Source organism: Macrobrachium nipponense, chromosome 8, assembly GCF_015104395.2.
Source record: "Macrobrachium nipponense isolate FS-2020 chromosome 8, ASM1510439v2, whole genome shotgun sequence".
In the NCBI taxonomy this organism is placed as follows: domain Eukaryota; kingdom Metazoa; phylum Arthropoda; class Malacostraca; order Decapoda; family Palaemonidae; genus Macrobrachium; species Macrobrachium nipponense.
Genome location: NC_087203.1, coordinates 78,050,896 through 78,070,263, shown reverse-complemented (window position 1 = coordinate 78,070,263; position 19,368 = coordinate 78,050,896). Strand labels below are relative to the sequence as shown.

Here is a 19,368-nt window from a genome sequence, read left to right as displayed (position 1 = left end):
AATTATTTTGAAAATAAGAAAAGCTACAACCTTCAAATATTTTTTGTTTTATTCTACATGAAATTGCGCACATTTTCATATATAAAACTCTATGAAATGCCTAATATGAAACGGAGCAAATATTCCGAGAATGGGACGTACGCATTTCGGAGATTTGTGGCGGAGAATCCGCACGCGGAGGGAAGGAAAGATTTTTTTTTAAAATCCACCATAAATCTAAATATTTTGCTTGCTAGAGACTTCGAATTTGTTTCAAGATGAAGATAAATGACTGAATATTACTAGACTGTAAGATTTTTAGCTTACAATTGCGTTTTTCGACCATTTCGGTAGAGTCAAATTTGACCGAACGTGGTTTTATTTCTATTTATCGTGATTTATATGCAGATATTTCAAAAATGAGAAAAGCTACAACCTTCAATTATTTTTGGTTGTATTCTACAAGAAATTGCGCACATTTTCATATATAAAACTTTATGTAACGGCTAATTTAAAATGGTGCAGACATTACCACAATCGCACGTATGATTTTTTCGGAAGAGTTACCGCGCGTACGTAAAGAAAATGTTATTTTTTTCATAAATTCACCATAAATCGAAATATTGTGCTAGAGACTTCCAATTTGTTGCAAAATGAAGGTAAATGCTTGAATATTACTAGAATATAAGCGTTTTAGCTTACAATTGCGTTTTTCGACCATTTCGGTAGAGTCAAAGTTGACCGAAGGTTGAAATTTTGGCAATTATTGTTATTTATATGAAAATATCTCAAAACTGATAAAAGCTACAATCATGGTTGTTCTTAGTTATTGTGCATGAAATTACGCACATTTCCATATATAAAACTTTATATAACGGCTAATTTTAAAATGGTGCAAACATTACCACAATCGCATGTATGATTTTTTTCGGAAGAGTTACCGCGCGGACGTAAGGAAAAAGTTTTTTCAAAAATTCACCATAAATAGAAATATTGTGCTAGAGACTTCCAATTAGTTGCAAAATTAAGGTAAATGATTGAATATTACTAAAATATAAGAGTGTTTTTAGCTTATAATTGCATTTTTCGACCATTTCGGTAGTCAAAGTTGACCGAAGGTTGAAATTTTGGCTAATTGCGTTTTTCGACCATTTCGGTAGTCAAAGTTGACCGAAGGTTGAAATTTTGGCAATTATCATTATTTATATGAAAATATCTCAAAACTGATAAAAGCTACAATCATGAGTATTTTATTGTTGTATTCTACATAAAAATGCGCACATTTTCATATATAATACTTCATGTAACGGCTAATTTACAATGGTACAAAAATTATGTCAAAGTGACGAAATAATTTCCTAGATGTGTCACAGATACTTTTTAGTGCGGCAAGAAAGAAATTTGCGCTTGCGCGCCTGCGTAACGATTGTAAACAAAACAACACCTTGACCCGTGAACTCCCAGCATCCCCCAAGGCGCGTGATTCAAAAGTTTTAGGCTGGTAGGCCTATAAGTATTTTTCCGCGAATTTAAAAAAAAACTTTTGTAAGTCGACGTAAAATACATCCAGTCGGCACACGGGAGACAAAAAAAGTCAACGTAAAATACGTCCAGTCGGCGTAAGAGGGTTAAAATAAAAGTTACATTGCCATCAAGTGAAATGGTAATACATTCTAAACCCATCAGTTTCATACGAAAGAAATTCGCGCTTGCGCGCCTGCGTAACGATTGTAAACAAAACAACACCTTGACCCGTGAACTCCCAGCATCCCCCAAGGCGCGTGATTCAAAAGTTTTAGGCTGGTAGGCCTATAAGTATTTTTCCGCGAATTTAAAAAAAAACTTTTGTAAGTCGACGTAAAATACATCCAGTCGGCACACGGGAGACAAAAAAAGTCAACGTAAAATACGTCCAGTCGGCGTAAGTGGGTTAAAATAAAAGTTACATTGCCATCAACAAAATAACCAAAATAAGAATAAAGTATGTATTGCGAAAAGTGAAATGGTAATACATTCTAAACCCATCAGTTTCATACGAATAAAAAAAACAAACCTTGAAAAATACCAAGTAGAAACTGCTGAAGCAATGATCATCTGCTGACAGGCAAGTATGAACTCTGCCACCCATACCAGTCCTATTGCCCACACCCACCACAAAGAACGCACCCAGGTGGGATCAACATATTCCAACAAGAGTAGAGGAGGGGCTGAAAGTGAAAAAATAAGCCACATTAAAACTGTAATTTACCATAAAGTTATGAAACACCTTGAAACAACAAGCAACATTTCCTAAATACAAGTTCACAATTCCTAACTAAATATTTTCATTCATGATGCAAAACAATCCAACTGAACAAGTTATCAAAAACTATATGTATATGTATAGTTAATATATGTTTGGGTAATATGAATCTACAATTTGGCATTATATAGAAGCAATAAAAAAACCCAAACTTTCCCTTACTTTGGCCTAAGATTACTGGATATGGCTTCAGCTTCAAACTATTCACTACCTTAATAAATTTACCAAGGATATTATAGAATCTTCATGGTTACTTCAAAACTGGATAGATATGATGAAACGGAGTTCTGAAGAAAACCGAGTGTAGGAAGCATCCTTAAGATCACAATATTTGAAAGTAAATTGCATTTTTCCTATTACAAACCTGAGGTCCCTTATAATAGGAATTACTTAAGGCGAAGCCTAGACAGCCGCTGAAATCTTTAAACAAGGTAGTTCGGGAGCTAACTATCGGTCCAGTAATTAGGGGTCCCTCCCAACCAAATGTAAATATTCCAATCTGCTTTAGGCCCAGGTAGCAGAATGAGGGGTGGCATGATGTGGGCAATTAGTTTAAAGGACCTCAGGTTTGTATAATTAGGAAAAATACAATTTACTTTAAAAAATTTTGATTTGTTCCTACACAATATACAAACCCTTGATCCTTTACAATAGGAAGACTTACTGATTGGTGCGAGGAATCTGAGTGAGCCTCTATGAACAGACTGGGGCTCAGCCTACCCAAGATTTTCTTAGCGGTCGTAAGAGCGAAGATGGAAATCCAGCCACTGGCTTCTGATTGGAGTTAGGCACTGCGAAATCAGCCAGTCTTCTGGGTTTACTCATAAGGGAAAAATGTATGTCTGTCATGGTAATTGCTTTATAGCAAAGATTACAAGTTAAAGGAAAGGAAAACGCATCTTCGAGAAGTTCTGCAGCAAGGAAGCATTCATGCATGTGTTGGAGGTGCCTGGTTTCTCATGATGGTTCTAGAATTGGCAGGAGTTTTGTGGAACGCGACACGGGCCGTCATGTCGTCAAAAAATGCAGCGAAATATGATGCAATATTTTGTTGAGATTCTTCTAAGACGTTCTGGTCATCTCGGGAATCTGTGACGTTCGTGCTCCAGCCCCCCGTAGGCCCACCCCCAGGTCACTGTATAAATACGACTGACGAAGTAGAAGAGATCAGCGAGAGTCACAGATCAGATCCTCAGTGAGAGCTCAGCAGCAGAGATCAGAGATCATCAGAGAGAGATAAGAGAAGAAGAAGCAGACGAAGGATCAGAGAGAGGAAAAGAAGCAATAAAAAACCCAAACTTTCCCTTACTTTGGCCTAAGATTACTGGATATGGCTTCAGCTTCAAACTATTCACTACCTTAATAAATTTACCAAGGATATTATAGAATCTTCATGGTTACTTCAAAACTGGATAGATATGATGAAACGGACGGAGTTCTGAAGAAAACCGAGTGTAGGAAGCATCCTTAAGATCACAATATTTGAAAGTAAATTGCATTTTTCCTATTACAAACCTGAGGTCCCTTATAATAGGAATTACTTAAGGCGAAGCCTAGACAGCCGCTGAAATCTTTAAACAAGGTAGTTCGGGAGCTAACTATCGGTCCAGTTATTAGGGGTCCCTCCCAACCAAATGTAAATATTCCAATCTGCTTTAGGCCCAGGTAGCAGAATGAGGGGTGGCATGATGTGGGCAATTAGTTTAAAGGACCTCAGGTTTGTATAATTAGGAAAAATACAATTTACTTTAAAAAATTTTGATTTGTTCCTACACAATATACAAACCCTTGATCCTTTACAATAGGAAGACTTACTGATTGGTGCGAGGAATCTGAGTGAGCCTCTATGAACAGACTGGGGCTCAGCCTACCCAAGATTTTCTTAGCGGTCGTAAGAGCGAAGATGGAAATCCAGCCACTGGCTTCTGATTGGAGTTAGGCACTGCGAAATCAGCCAGTCTTCTGGGTTTACTCATAAGGGAAAAATGTATGTCTGTCATGGTAATTGCTTTATAGCAAAGATTACAAGTTAAAGGAAAGGAAAACGCATCTTCGAGAAGTTCTGCAGCAAGGAAGCATTCATGCATGTGTTGGAGGTGCCTGTTCTCATGATGGTTCTAGAATTGGCAGGAGTTTTGTGGAACGCGACACGGGCCGTCATGTCGTCAAAAAATGCAGCGAAATATGATGCAATATTTTGTTGAGATTCTTCTAAGACGTTCTGGTCATCTCGGGAATCTGTGACGTTCGTGCTCCAGCCCCCCTTAGGCCCACCCCCAGGTCACTGTATAAATACGACTGACGAAGTAGAAGAGATCAGGGAGAGTCACAGATCAGATCCTCAGTGAGAGCTCAGCAGCAGAGATCAGAGATCATCAGAGAGAGATAAGAGAAGAAGAAGCAGACGAAGGATCAGAGAGGAAAAGGCGCTTGAGAGTTGGTCGAAATCTGGTCAAGTCGTCCAGTTACAGAGAACGACCGAGGTATTTTCGTCGTTGAGCAAGCCTTGAGAGCAGAAACGTTCTACAAGAGGTTTTGAGGAGTTCCTGCCCTTCGAGTATCAAGACTAGACATTGTTTTTTGCAATACAGAGTCAAGAAGACGTCTGCAATTATAGTTCTCCTTTTGTGAAGCCACCGTTTCGAGCATAGATCTCCGACAGCACAAAACTGGCTAGCAAGTATTTGCATTACCTCACTGCTTCCCCAGTTCAAGCATTGTTAGATTTTACTTGTGGTATGTAAATAGGAGAAACCATTCTGCATTTATCTTCGTTAGTAAGTTTGTAAATAAACCTTTGTTGTGTTTGTGTATCTTTCTATATTCGTATCCCCAGTTTCAACTGTTGGTGTTGAATTCTTTTTGTTTATCATAATATCGGACTTGAAGCGGACCTCTCTCGGGGTTTGTAACAGTCTCCCTTATGAGAAAGCAAAGAACCATAATGTTGGCGACAGTAAGGCAAATACAAGCAATAGGTATATCTTATGCCAAAGTGTCCTCTTCCCTGCCTTGTAAAGGAAAGAGGAGGATATTTGCTTGTATTAACTAGTCAAAGAAAATAGACAGGTCACATTAAGGAGCATCTTACCTGCATCAACTGCCTGGTCCAGCATGTAATGGTCTGTATAATCTGCTTGAAATGACACATTTTCTAAGATAATTTGTATTTTTCATAGCTACAAACCAGAGGTCTTAACAATAGGATAATTTCTAGGACCTAGCTGGATCCAGTTAAATCGCAGATGAAAGCAAGGAACCTTGTGAGATTTGGCAACGCGTGTGCATATTGGGTGAAGAGTGGTCAAGGACCACGCCACCGTGTCAGTCTTTCCCAACTCGGGATGCCTTAGCAGACAGAGGGGCAGCTAGAGGTGGGCAGTACAATGTTAAGACCACAGGTTTGTAGTTTGAAAAATACAAATTGTCTGTGAAAATTTGTCATTTGTTCATATGCGAACATACTTTCGGTCTTAACAATAGGATAGACTTATACTTGTAGGGAGGTACAAGATATTCTAACCTGGCTGGGGGCCTACCCACCAGTCCAGCTCCAGAAGAAATAACTTCCGGAGAGGGACTGAAGCCTGATACATTGATATCTAACCCCCAGAAACTGAGCGACGTACTATATATGGGAGAATCATTGCACAGGGAACCAAAGACAAACTTTGACTGTCCAAAAACAAACCAACACACCAGGGTTTGCTACCACTCCCAACTCCCCCTTTGCCAAGGAGCGGAGCATATGCTACCGAACAGAGGGTTGGTTATTTGCATACCACGCGACCACACTATCAGTATGACTACCTTACTCACCTGTATCAGACCAGTCCAGCGAATGACGTGTCTAATCCTTAACCCACCCGAAGAAAGAACGAAAGGTACAAGAGGAAGAAAGAGACCAGCCAACTCACTCATTCTCTCATCCACACAATCATCTTAGTTAAGATACATAAGTGCCCTGGTAAGGGCAATGATGAGTTACACAATCTCTTGGGCAGCCACCACAGACCAGTCCAGCAAATGACGTGTCTATTCCTTAACCCACCAGAAGGAAGAACGAAAGGTACAAGAGGAAGAAAGAGACCAGCCAACTCACTCATTCTCTCATCCACACAATCATCTTAGTTAAGATACATAAGTGCCCTGGTAAGGGCAATGATGAGTTGCACAATCTCTTGGGCAGGCCACCACAGGACCCAGGGAAAACATGTCCATAGATCTGTGGGCAACATCCTTAAGATAGAAAGAGGCGGATGTGGACTGGCGTAACCAAGTACCAGCGCTCAGCACTATGTACAGCCAAGTTCTTTTTGAAAGCCAGAGAGGGACCAATACCCCTAACGTCATGTGCTCTAGCCTGCACAGACGTGGCGGCGGAATCATCGAGTCAAGTATGCCAGTCTGATGGCTTCCCATATCCAAAAAGAGATAGTATTCTTCAACGCCTCTTTCTTTGTATGTCCTGTGCTAACAAAAAGTCTGCGGCAGCCTAGCCTAAGGTGCCATGTCCTTTTAAGATAGCAACGCAGGGCCCAGACAGGACACAACAAAAGCTCTTGAGCATCACCAACCACAAAGTCATTCAGTAATGGAATGGAAAAGGAAGTGAACCTATCATCATGCACAGAGGGATTCTGGGTTTTGGCAACGAATTCTGGGACAAATTCGAAGGACAGTGACCCCCAACCCCTGGTGTGCTTCACCTCATAGCTCAGACCATGCAGCTCTCCCACTCTTTTCGAAGATGCTAAGGCCAGGAGGAAAACCGTCTTGAGCGAAAAGTTCCTGTCAGATGAGCGACGCAAAGGTTCATATGGATCCTTAGTGAAGCTTCTCAGAACCAAGGAAACATCCCATGTCGGAGGTTTGAGCTCCCTAGGAGAACTTGATTGCTCAAACCCATTCACTAGCCAGGAAAGTTCCTAGGACGAGATGTCGATACCTCTAAGGCGTAACACCAAACTCAGGGCCGCCCTGTAGCCTCTAATGGCAGAAACAAACAAACGTTTCTCATCTCTGAGAAGGTTAAAAAGTCTGCTATGCTCTGAATAGAGCTTCCGAGTGGAGAAAAACCCTGTTTATGACACCAATCACTGTAGATCACCCATTTGCCTTGGTAAACTGCAGAGGTCGACCTTCTGAGACTGCTGGACACATGTCCGGCTGTTCTATGAGAAAAGCCTCTTGCTTGGAGTGAGAAAAGCCTCTTGCTTGGAGTAGATACTTGATAGCCTCCAACCGTGAAGAGACGGATTCTACCGACTGGTGGAACCTTTCTGCATGTGGCTGACACAGGAGAAGCCGCCAACAGGGAATTTCCTTCGAAACTTCCGACAGCAGATCTGGAAACCATTCTGCCTGAGGCCACAGAGGGGCTACCAAAGTCATCCTGAGACTCTGTGAACTCATCAGCCTATTCAGAACTTGATGGATCAAACAAAACGGAGGGAAAGCATACAACTCCAGGTTGTCGCAGGGATGTTGGAATGCGTCCTCCGCTAAAGCTATAGGATCTGGAACCACTGAACAGAATATCTCTAGGTTCCTGTTGAACCAAGTTGCAAAAAGGTCCCCTAAACCTGGAAGAGCTTGTCTGCTACTACCTGATGCAGGGACCACTCTGTGCCTAGGATCTGATCCCACGACTGAGTTTGTCTGCAACCACATTCTGTTTGCTTGGGATACACCTGGCTGAGAGCTCTACCGAATTGTTGACCGCCCACAGGTGAACCTCGACAGTCAAGGCGTGAAGTTGATGTGAAATGAGCCCCCCCAACCTGTGAGGGAGGCGTCTGAAAACAAAAGGAAGTCCGGTGGGAGAGAACACAGAGGGACACCCTTCAAAAGATTTCTGTCGTCCAACCACCAACGAAGGTCTTCTCTCACTTCCAGAGACAGAGGAACCTTTAACGGGTGAGTCCCCCGCCGGAGATCAAAATTTCCCCAGTCTCCATTGTAGAGACCAAAGATGAAGACGCCCATGAGGGACCAGCTTCTCCAGGGAAGACAAAACTCCCAGAAGAACTTGCCACTGATGAGCTGACTGATGTGGTTCCGACAGGAAGTCGCACGCCACCACTCGCAACTTCCCCAATCTCTGATCTGATGAGAAAACTCTTGCAGCTGCTGTATCGATGACCGTGCCCATGTAGAGAATCCTTTGACTGGGTACGAGGTTTGACTTTTCCTGGTTGACCACGATGCCCAGTTCTAGACAAAACCAAAGCAGACGATCTCTATCCGGCACCAGCTTCTCCCTAGAATCTGCCAAGACCAACTAATCATTGAGGCACCTCAGCAAACGGATCCCCTGAGCATGGACCCAACTTGAGATGAGAGAGAAGACCCTTGTGAACACCTGAGGGGCTGTGGTCAGCCTGAAGCACAGGCTTCCTGGACGTTGGATGAATAGGGATCTGGAAGTATGTGTCCCTCAAGTCTATCGACAGTATGAAGTCGCCTTCCCTCACAGCTGCCAACACTGAATGCAGGGTCTCCATTTTGAACCTTGTTTTCCTGATGAAATGATTCAAGGTGGATAAGTCGATCTTCAAAATGTGACTGTAAAACCTCAGAGATGAACGCACCACTTCCTCTATCGCATCCTTGTCGAATGGCAGTAGATACCCCACCCGAAGGACATCTACCACCCACTTCTCTGCCCCATAACTCTGCCACTTGGTCAAATGGGCCACCAGGCAGCCCCCACCCGTGGCACAGGAGAGGAAGAGGCGCCTAACCTACCGACAACCCCCTTTACCTCTGCCCCTGGGGCCCCTTCTCGGCTTAAAGGAACGGGAACGAAAGGGACATTGGTCCTCTGACCTAGGCTGGGACGAACGGGGAGGCCCTGCCGAAACCAAACTCCTTGATAGCCTACCAGGCGATGATCTTCGTGACTGCTGCTGGGCAGGGGGAGGAGGAGCCGGATGTCTCCGAGGACAAGACTCCAACTTAGACACAGCCTGGTGCACTAATCTGTCCTTGGTGTCAGCATCCTCCAGCTCGGTCTGAGGGAACAGAAATTGTGATTCCAAAATATCTCCATTCCTCAATGCCAACAAGGACTCAGGGTCAACTGATCTTTCCATCATGGATAAAGCCGCAACTCTTCTAATCAGGAGAAGATTAACCCATAAATTAACACTGAGGTGAGCCAGCTACAAAAACACCTTGCCTCCGGACTGCAACAAACTGGCAAGAGAGGAAGCACTCACCAACCCCTCTAGGGACCTGTCAGAAGCTATCTTGGCAATGACCGTAGACCAGAAGTCCAGCCAAGAAGCCGTCTGCAACATGGAGGCATCCTGTGAAGACAAGGACGGAGCCAACGACCTCACCTGCTCCAAAGTCAATCCCAGCTTCAGATGAATGACGTCCGGGTTAAGATGAAGCGACATCAAAATAGCAGAGTTCGTAGCATAGTACTTCCTATGCCTTATGAGAGGCAGAGGTAGCAGCTTGGCAGAGCCCCAAGAGCGAAGCAAAATGTCCCGATCTAAAACAGAGGCGTTAACCTTATGCAAGACCGACTGGATGGGCACAGGAGTGGCAGATGTATGAATGTTTGTTGGTGAGGAATCCCAAACACTTGAGATAGAATGAGAATCCCTCGGAGTCGAACTCCTGGAAGAACCAGGGAGAGGGGCAGGCAAACACTCCTGCTGCACCAACTCTGCACTCATAACCTTCAACCTCCTGACAGGCACCTTGAGATCCTTAAGGAAGTGATGTCATAAGTGGCAATGAGGTCACGGCTTCCCCTCGATCCAAACGGGAAGCAGATGCTACTGGCGGAGGGATACAAAATGACTGACCCAGTGATGTCACTAGCGGGGCTGACGTCATAGCTTCCCTCTGACTTGAAGAAGTGGCATTTGTCACTGGTGTTGCAATACAAAATGGCTGACCTCGGCTACCCACTAAGACGAGGCCAGGAGGAGGGGGGAGGGCTTGGACAGCATGAGGAGAGGGGTAGCAAGCATCCATGAAGTGCGCCAGCAAACCCTCCAAGGATGGTGGACCCCGTAGCCCAAGCATCCCCCAAAGCTCCGCCATTTTGGACGCCTCCAACTCTGAAATAAAAGACAATGATGAAAAAGCCTCCTCCTTCTCGGGAATCAAATTATCTCCCAAAGAAGGAGCGACATTACATAAATCAGCCTGAGGGCCTTCCGATACTTTCAATGACGAATCGGGGGAAGAAAAGGAAGGAGACAAAGGCACAACACTACTATGGGATGTGACAGCAGCAGGAGACGAACCATCGGGAGGAGGAAAAGCAAAAACCCTCCCAAGAAGGAAGATCAGAAACACTATGATGCTCCCTCTTGCTATAAAATAACTTCCACTGCTCTCTAGGCCATGCATGGCATTCCGTGCAGGGATTCGTTATTGTACAAACGTTAAAGCGACACCTACTGCAAGTAATGTGGGGGTTGGTCGCAGCTGAAGCCAAAAACGAGAAAGCGACACCTACTGCAAGTAATGTGGGGGTTGGTCGCAGCCGAAGGCAAAAACGAGAAAACAGAAAATGTGGAGTTCCGGGGCACATGCGTTGACGAGGCCAAGATGGAGCAGAAGAAGCCATAAAAACAGCACACACACACACACACTAAAACACAAGCAAATTGGGCAATGAACCGGGTAAAGGCTGAGAGGTCAACCACAACTCTTGTCCAGGCGGTTAAGAAAGACTGACGCGGTGGCGTGGGTGCCTGGTCCTTGACCACTCTTCGCCCGTTATATGCATTCGTTGCCAGATCTCACAAGATTCCTAGCTTTCATCAGCGATTTAACCATATCCAGCTGGGCTCTAGAAATTATCCTATTGTTAAGACCGAAGGTTTGTTCGCGTATGAACAATGGAAAGAGTAGGATGAAAGAGATGGAAGAGAGCCAGTCACTCCCCAGCCATACTCATTCATACCAAAACAACGAGACGAGAAGTAACCTTATCCAGTTAGAGGAGGTGGGTAAACTACACTACTCATTACGCAGCCACCATCAGTCCCAAAGAAAATGTGTCTAAGGACCTGTGGGAAATATCCCATAGGTAATGAGAGTTAAAAGTGGTCTGTCATGCCCAGATCCCTGCATTCAAAACCAGATTAACTGACTAGTTCTTACGGAGCTCTTTTACGAAGTATACTGGTGTTGTCTACGCCAGTGGCAGAGTACGCCTTCCTGATCGTATCATGAAGTAAGAAAGACAGTGTTCTTGGACACTTCATTCTGAAACCTCAGGTGTTACCGAAGAGTCGCCAACACTCAGGCCAGGGATATCGAGTCCTCTTCAAATAGCACCTAAGTGCTCTAATGGGACATCACCAACAGTCACTCAGGGAGGGGATGTTGAAAGATTCGAATCTAGCGTGAGGGACATAGATTTTGAGTCTTCACTAGAAAGTCAGGGAGGAAATTGAGCATACCCAATCCCAAACCCCTTGAGTACTATTTTACATTGAAGTGAAGACTATGCAATTCCCCAACTCTCTGTCCATGCCAGGGCTAGAAGGAAAACAGTCTTGAGTGTCAGATCCCTGTCTGAGGACTCTCAAAGGGGCTCTTACAGTGCAAGAGTCAGGCTCTGTAACACAAGAGTCACATCCCATGCAGGAGGTCTGAGATCCCTGGGTGGGCAACACCTTTCGAAGCTCCTCATGAGTAATGTTATTTTGTAAGAGGAAGAGATATCTATACCATTCAGCTTCAAGACTAGGCCTATCACAGCTGATACAGAGAGGAGCTTCTCTTGGGGGAAGGAAGACGAGGAAGTCCGCAACCTGCTGAAGGGTGGCTCCGACCAGAAAGATACCCCGTCTATGACACCAACCACAGAAGATGGTCCTCTTTCCTTGATATCCATTGCAGAGGACTGTCTGAGGTATCCTGAAATCTCTGTTGCTGCTTGGCGAAAAAAGCCTCTCGTTCGCAAGAGATGGTGGATAACCTCCAGCCATGAAGACACTGGGAAGGCACTGCCTGACGGTACCATTTGGGTGTCACCAGAATCATCTGAAGATTTGAGGTGGTCACACTCTGTTGATCATCAGGTAGACTGAACAACCTTTCTGCAACGTCTTGGTATAGGGAACACTCAGTATCTATCACCTGTTTCTGGCGGCTGAGCTTGTCTGCCACTACATTCCTCTTGCCTGGAATGCATCTGGCTGACAGCTCTACTGAGTGGGCTGTGCCCCACTTGTGCACCTGCATTGTTGACTGGTAAGCAAGAGAGAAGAGAGACCCCCTTGCCACTACTGTGGTACTATTGCTCATCAATACAACCGAGTGTCCTATCACTCGATCCTGAAACTCTTGGAGAGCCAGAACGGGCTGTCTTGAGTTCGAGGATGTTGATGTGAAGGTGATTGTCGTGATGGTTCCACATTCCTGCAATCAACAACTCCTCTGTGTTTATGCCCCATCCCTCGGTTGATACATCTGAGAACAGAAGCATGTCCGAAAGGAATGCAAAGAACCACTCCTATGAAGAGGTTCCTGTCATTGAACCACCTGTCCAAATCCTCTCTCACCTCCTGTGAGAGGGGGATGAGAGCGGATTGAGAGTCATGGGACTGTGGTCAATAAAGTAAACTCTCGTTATAAGCGTGTTTGATAATTGTAAATTTGGTACAATGCGATAACGGTAAATTAAATTGCTGAACAACGCGGTTCAAAACCCGAAAATTGCACTCAAAACTTTGTGTGTATGTTGTTAAAATGCCTGGTTGTTCCAGGCATTTTAACAACATAATGCTCTGCGTATTTTGTTTACAAATTATCCCGCCGAATGATTAAGCATTAAACTTAAAAGACGCCAAATTACAATCACCTAACTTCTTTACCTCGATATCTTTATGCCATCTCCTAAGTTTTAGTTCAAAAAAGTTCAAGAGAATGATGAAAGCATTGTTTTAACATTATACCAGTTGCATAAATGTGTACAGCCATGAACAACTGAACGAGAAACAATTTTTTTGCTATGTGCAATCAAATCAGATAACAACATCTGTTTTGCTTGTATTTCAACCATCGTAAGATAGTAAACAATTACCGTAGTTATGTTATAAATGAAGTTATGTAGAATAGGACTGATATAATTTTATTTAATAACTTTACTTGCAGTGAGATCATCAAGGCAATATACTGTTAAATTTAAACTGCAAGTTGTAGCTGAAGCTGATAAAATAATATTCAGGCATGGATAAAACTCCCAAACTTTGATAAGAATTCAAACATAACCGTAGATAAAACTGAGAAAATTATTTTAAAGAAAACTACTGGGCATGATTCAAAGAGCACATTTCACTGTTGTTTACACATCGATAAAAGAAACAACGTAAAGCTCATTTTACGATGAAAACAAGTGAAAATAACGAACAGAATTGCTGGATTTTTATGCAATCTATTGAAAAAAAATAATTAGTTCACAATGAAACATATTAAAGTAAAATTTCAGCTTAACCCTCTTACGCCGATTGGACGTATTAAACATTGAGTCAAAATGTCTCCCGTATGCCGATTGGACGTATTATACATCGGCTCAAAAAAGTTTTTTTAAAAATTTGCGGAAATATACTTATAGGCCTACCAGCCGAAAACTTTTGAATCACGCGCCTTGGGGGATGCTGGGAGTTCACGGATCAAGGCGTTGTTTTGTTTACAATCGTTAAGCAGGCGCGCAAGCGTGAATTTCTTTCTTATCGCACTAAAAAGTATCAGTGACACATCTCAAAAATTATTTCATCACTTTGACATAATTTTTGCACCGTTTTAAATTATCTGTTACATGGAGTATTATATATGAAAATGTGCGCAATTTCATGTAGAATACAACACAAAAATACTCATTATTGTAGCTTTTATCGGTTTTGAAATATCATTACATAAATAACGATAAGTGCCAAAATTTCAACCTTTGGTCAACTTTGACTCTACCGAAATGGTCGAAAAACGTAATTGTAAGCTAAAACTTTTATATTCTAGTAATATTCAATCATTTGCCTTCATTTTGCAACAAAATGTACGTCTCTAGCACAATATTTCGATTTATGGTGAATTTATGAAAAAAACTTTTTCCTTACGTCCGCGCGGTAACTCTTCCAATAAATTTTTTTGTGCGATTGTCCTAATGTTTGCACCATTTTAAATTTGCCATTACATATAGTTTTATATATGAAAATGTGCGCAATTTCATGCACAATACAACTAAAAACAATCCATGATTGTAGCATTTATCATTTTTAAATATTTTCATATAAATTACGATAAGTGCAAAAATTTCAACCTTCGGTCAACTTTGACTCTACCGAAATGGTAGAAAAACGCAATTGTAAGCTAAAGCTCTTATATTCTAGTAATATTCAATCATTTATCTTAATTTTGCAATGAACTGGAAGTCTCTAGCACAATATTTTGATTTATGGTGAATTTATGAGAGAAAAAAAAAAAAAACATTTTCCTTACGTCCGCGTGGTAACTCTTCCGAAAAAAATCTGAAATTTTTTCGTGCGATTGTCGAAATGTTTGCACCATTTAAAATTAGCCGTTATATAAAGTTTTATATATGAAAATGTGTGCAATTTCATTTAGAATACAACGAAAAATAATTGAAGGTTGTAGCTTTTCTCTTTTTTGAAATATTTGCATATAAATCACGATAAATAGAAAAAAAACCACGTTCGGTCAACTTTGACTTTACTGAAATAGTCGAAAAACGCAATTGTAAGCTAAAACTCTTACAATCTAGTAATATACAGTCATGTATCTTCATTTTGAAACAAATTCGAAGCACAATATTTAGATTTATGGTGAATTTAAAAAAAAAAAACTTTCTTTCCCTCCGCGCGCCGATTCGCGGCCGCAAATCTCCGAAATGTGTACGTCGCATTCTCCTAATATTTGCTCCTTTTCATATTAGGCGTTTTATAGTTTCATATATGAAAATGTGTGCAAATTCATGAAGAATACAAAAAAATATTTAAAGGTTGTAGCTTTTCTCATTTTTGCAATATTTGCATATAAAAAAAATATATATATAAAAATTTTGACATTCGGTCAACTTTAACTTGTCGAAAACTGCAATTCTAAGCTAAAACGCTTACAGTATCGTAATATTCAATCACTTGTCTTAATTTTGAAGCAAATTGGAAGTCTCTAGAACAATATTTAGATTTATGGTGAATTTTTGAAAAAAATATTTTTTTACGTCCGCGTGTTACGAATTCATGCATCATTTTGTGATAATAGTATTTTTTCTGTGCTTTGATCGTTTTACATGGTGTTATATATCAAAATGATCAAAATTTAGTGTAAAATACAACTAAAAATAAAGTAACTCGTTAGCTTTAACCGTTTTTCGCACAGCTTGATTTGAATACAATTATGTATGATTTTTTTTTTTTTGTCGCTACCATATACTATCGCATTATTTATATATGATAATGATATTTTTTTTTCATTTCTGATGGTTGCATACTAAACTTCAGGCAATGACAAAAAAAAGGACCCAAAAATAAACTCTTAATCTTGAAAACTAAGCGCGCTGTGATTTTTTGAACGCTCACTCCAAACCCGCCTCGGCATACGGGAGACGTTTTGGTTTTTAGGGCTTAGGCTTAAGAGGGTTAAACACGTTGTATTACGAAAAATGACTTAAACACGTCGTATTACGAAAAATGACTTTGTTTCAAATGAGTAACGTATCTAGATATTCATTTATGTTAACTAGGAGCAAGAACATTTGCTGAGAATTGAGTTGAATAAGGGAAAATAAACTCGTATTCGCCATCAGCTGATTTCCAAAACAAAACACTGACCGCTATGTTAACATTTTATGATACGATAATATGAGGATACACAATATTACTGTATAAATTGAAGTAATGTATAAAAAACTTCATGGAAAAGAAGCATATTTATTACACATTTGCATCTACCTGCAAGCCTGACGTCGTTCAATTATGCCAAAGTCAGACTGAATCTAATTCTTGTTTCGGGCTATCATTTTTTTTTTTTTACTAAATTATTATATGATCTGATTCTCGTTTCGTGTTTAATTTCTTTCTCTACTGTATTATCATAGGTCAGAATGCATTGAACCTCCAGAACTAGCCAATAATAATTGAGTATACTGTAGGCTAGGGTACTGTATATGCATTCGATTATCATAGTTACGCAAGGCTAACTCGGTAATTTTATTCAATTTCTCTTTGTACCAAATTATCATTAGTCAATATAAATTAAACTGAGAGAATTAACTGATATCAATACGTAATTACTATACCATATATCCATAGAGAAACTATAGTGTGTAGTGTAGGCTAGGTACATATGTGAAGATGGTACTAATTACCTTAGTGTAGGCTAGGCTATATTCGAGATACAATTATTTCAACAAACGATGGGTTTTTTTTAAACCTAACCCCATAGTAAGTAAGAGAATACCTGTACATGTTTATTTCAAGTTCAGTACGTACAGTGCATTTAGGTAATGTATAAAAAAAACTTTGACGTTAGGTCTATATTCCATTGGGTTACCATTAATTCTTATGGCAAATATGTGTTTCATAACTGCAATTTTGATATCCACAACCATTTTCGGAAACTAATAAGGCGCGGATAACGTGAGTTGACTGTACACCCTTTTTCCAAAGATGACAGGTGACCAATCACGACTAGCCATTGCCGAGCAGACTGCTCCTGTTGAGACAGGACCAGCCGCACTGCCTCTCTGAACCTGCTGATACAAGTCTGAGGGAAAGACTCTTGCTGCTACTGCGTCTATCAGCATGCCCAGATACTTCGTCCTCTGCTTGGGCTAGAGATTGGACTTCTCGAGATTTATCACAATCCCGAGATTGTGACAAAACTTGAGGAGTTAATCCTTGTCCTATAAACAACAGCAAGCGAGCTGCCAGCCAATCATCGAGATACAGGCAGCCCCCCTAGTTATTGGCGGGGGTTCCGTTCTCGCCGGGGTGCTGATAAGCGAAAATCGCCATTAACCGAAACTCGGTGATTTATGGCACTTATGGTACCAATATCCGGTTAATGGCACCCCTGTTAGGTATGTTATGGCGCCATAAATAGCTGATTTTATGGCGTTAGACAAGCGCCATAAAACGGGATTGCCATTAACCAAGTCCACTGATAACAGGGGACTGCCTGTACCTCAAAAAACATATCCTGTGTGAATGTGCCCATGCTGAAACCTAGGTGAACACTCTCATGAACACCTGGGGAATGGTTGAGAGCCCGAAACAGAGTGCCCTGAATTGGTACACTGTCTCCATGAAGATGAAGTGGAGGTACTTGCAGGATGACTGATGGATGGGTATCTGGAAATACACATCCTTCAAGTCCACCAAACGCATGACGTCGTTCTCCATGATCAAGGCAGGCACAGTTCGTGCCATCTCAATCTTGAATCGAGTTTGGAAAATTAATCAGTTCAGGGGAGAGAGGTCTACAACTGGTCTCCAAGCCCCCAAAAGCCTTCTCTAACAAGAAAGACTGCTGTAAAACCCTGGGGACCATTCCAACACGACTTCTACAGTGCCCTTGCTCAGCATCTTCTGCACCTCTTGCAGCAGTGCTGGGTACATATGTGAACCTTCAAGATAGGATTACAGATGGACCAGGTGGTTGGTGAGAGGTGGCAGAGACTTGAAGGGAAGTAGATATCCCTCCCGAAGAACTACTACCCAGGTCTCCGCTCTGTATTGCTGCCATGTTGCCTAATGGCTCAACAGGCAACCCTCACCAATGGCAGCAGCTGGAGGGGAATGCCTCCCCTAGCATTTCCCCTTCTTCTTTCCCTTAACCCCCTTTCCCAAAGGCAAGGAGAGAAGAAGGGGCACCCTTAGAAAAGGAGGACTTCTTTAGGGTCGAGGGTCTAGCCGCAGTGGAGCAGGAAGACCCAGAAGTCTTGCCAATGCCTGGTGGACAAGGCGGTCTTTATCGTCCTCCTGGCGCTTATTTACTGCAGCATCTACCTGCTTTCTGTTGAAGAGGGAGGCAGAAACCAGCAAAGGTCCAAGACCGACTCGAGACTGACAGACCTGGTCACGTGAGAGATAGAACAATGTCCCTTCTCTTGAGGACCCGGTTTGCCCGCAGGTTTGCCGTCTGGTGGGCTAGTCAGGAAATAGCCCTACCTCCAGACTGGCACAGCCTCCCGAAGGCTGAGTCTTCTCCTGGAATGATAGTTCTATAAGAAGCAACAACCTTAAACCTCAGACATAGTGGAAGACCACAGGTCTAGCCAGGAGACTGCCTGGAGAGCTGCCATAGCGGCAGCTTCTGGGGTCAATGCTTCGTGCTGAAAGAGGGATACACTCTTTGCAGTAAAATGCTGCAACGACAGACCAGGACCAGTACCAGAACCAAGACGATCCAGCAGACCTCTTCATAGGCATGTAGAAATGCCTGTGCAAGAAGTAGAGGAGGAGGAAGCAGCTTGTCTGACTGATTAGACCTAAGTAAATTCTCCTGCCCTGAGACAAGATTGTTAACCTGACCTAATACTTCATTAACAAGTGCAGACCACAGCAGCCCTGTCGAAATCCTGGGTTCCTTCTTAGGTCCCTAGAAGGATTTGAGAGGAGAAGGGCAGTCTCCCGAAGAAGAGGCCGTGATTGCTTCCCTGAGATTGCGTGCTGACGAATCAGCAAAGGGCCCTCAAGCCCTTCGAGAGAACTGTCCTCCCAATCTATTCTCTCAGGAGGGAGAATCTTGCCAGACCCCTTGATCCTTCTTCAATGATGGTGGTGTACATCCGGTGGGGCACTAAAACCCCTCTAGGAACATAGGCCCCCGACACTTGAATCCAGCGGGAGCACTCTGCAAGATTTCTCCTAACCACCTCGCTCCTCCCGGTGAATCCCAAGGAAGTAGAGGGAACAGAAGAGGAGGATCAGACACTCATTCCTCTTCACAGCAGCGTTGTCAGGAGGAATGAGCTGCGCAAGATCATCAACCCACGATGATGAAGGCAGAGCGGGTCTAGGAGAGTGTGGCTGCCTTGGTGAAACATTTTCCCAAGGAAAATGCACAGAGGTTCTCGGTGCGCTGCA

At 42.5% G+C, this 19,368-nt stretch overlaps 1 protein-coding gene across 5 annotated transcripts in view; it reads right to left on the bottom strand.

Annotated features, from left to right (window-relative positions):
• Nucleotides 1-19,368, bottom strand: part of LOC135222868 (choline transporter-like 1) — a 534,082-nt gene that overhangs the window by 170,575 nt on the left and 344,139 nt on the right. For all 5 annotated transcript variants that reach the window (XM_064261214.1, XM_064261216.1, XM_064261218.1 and 2 more), the window contains exon 11: nt 2,033-2,186. In XM_064261214.1, the coding sequence (XP_064117284.1) occupies nt 2,033-2,186 (154 nt within the window). The remainder of the gene's footprint in view (nt 1-2,032; nt 2,187-19,368) is intronic.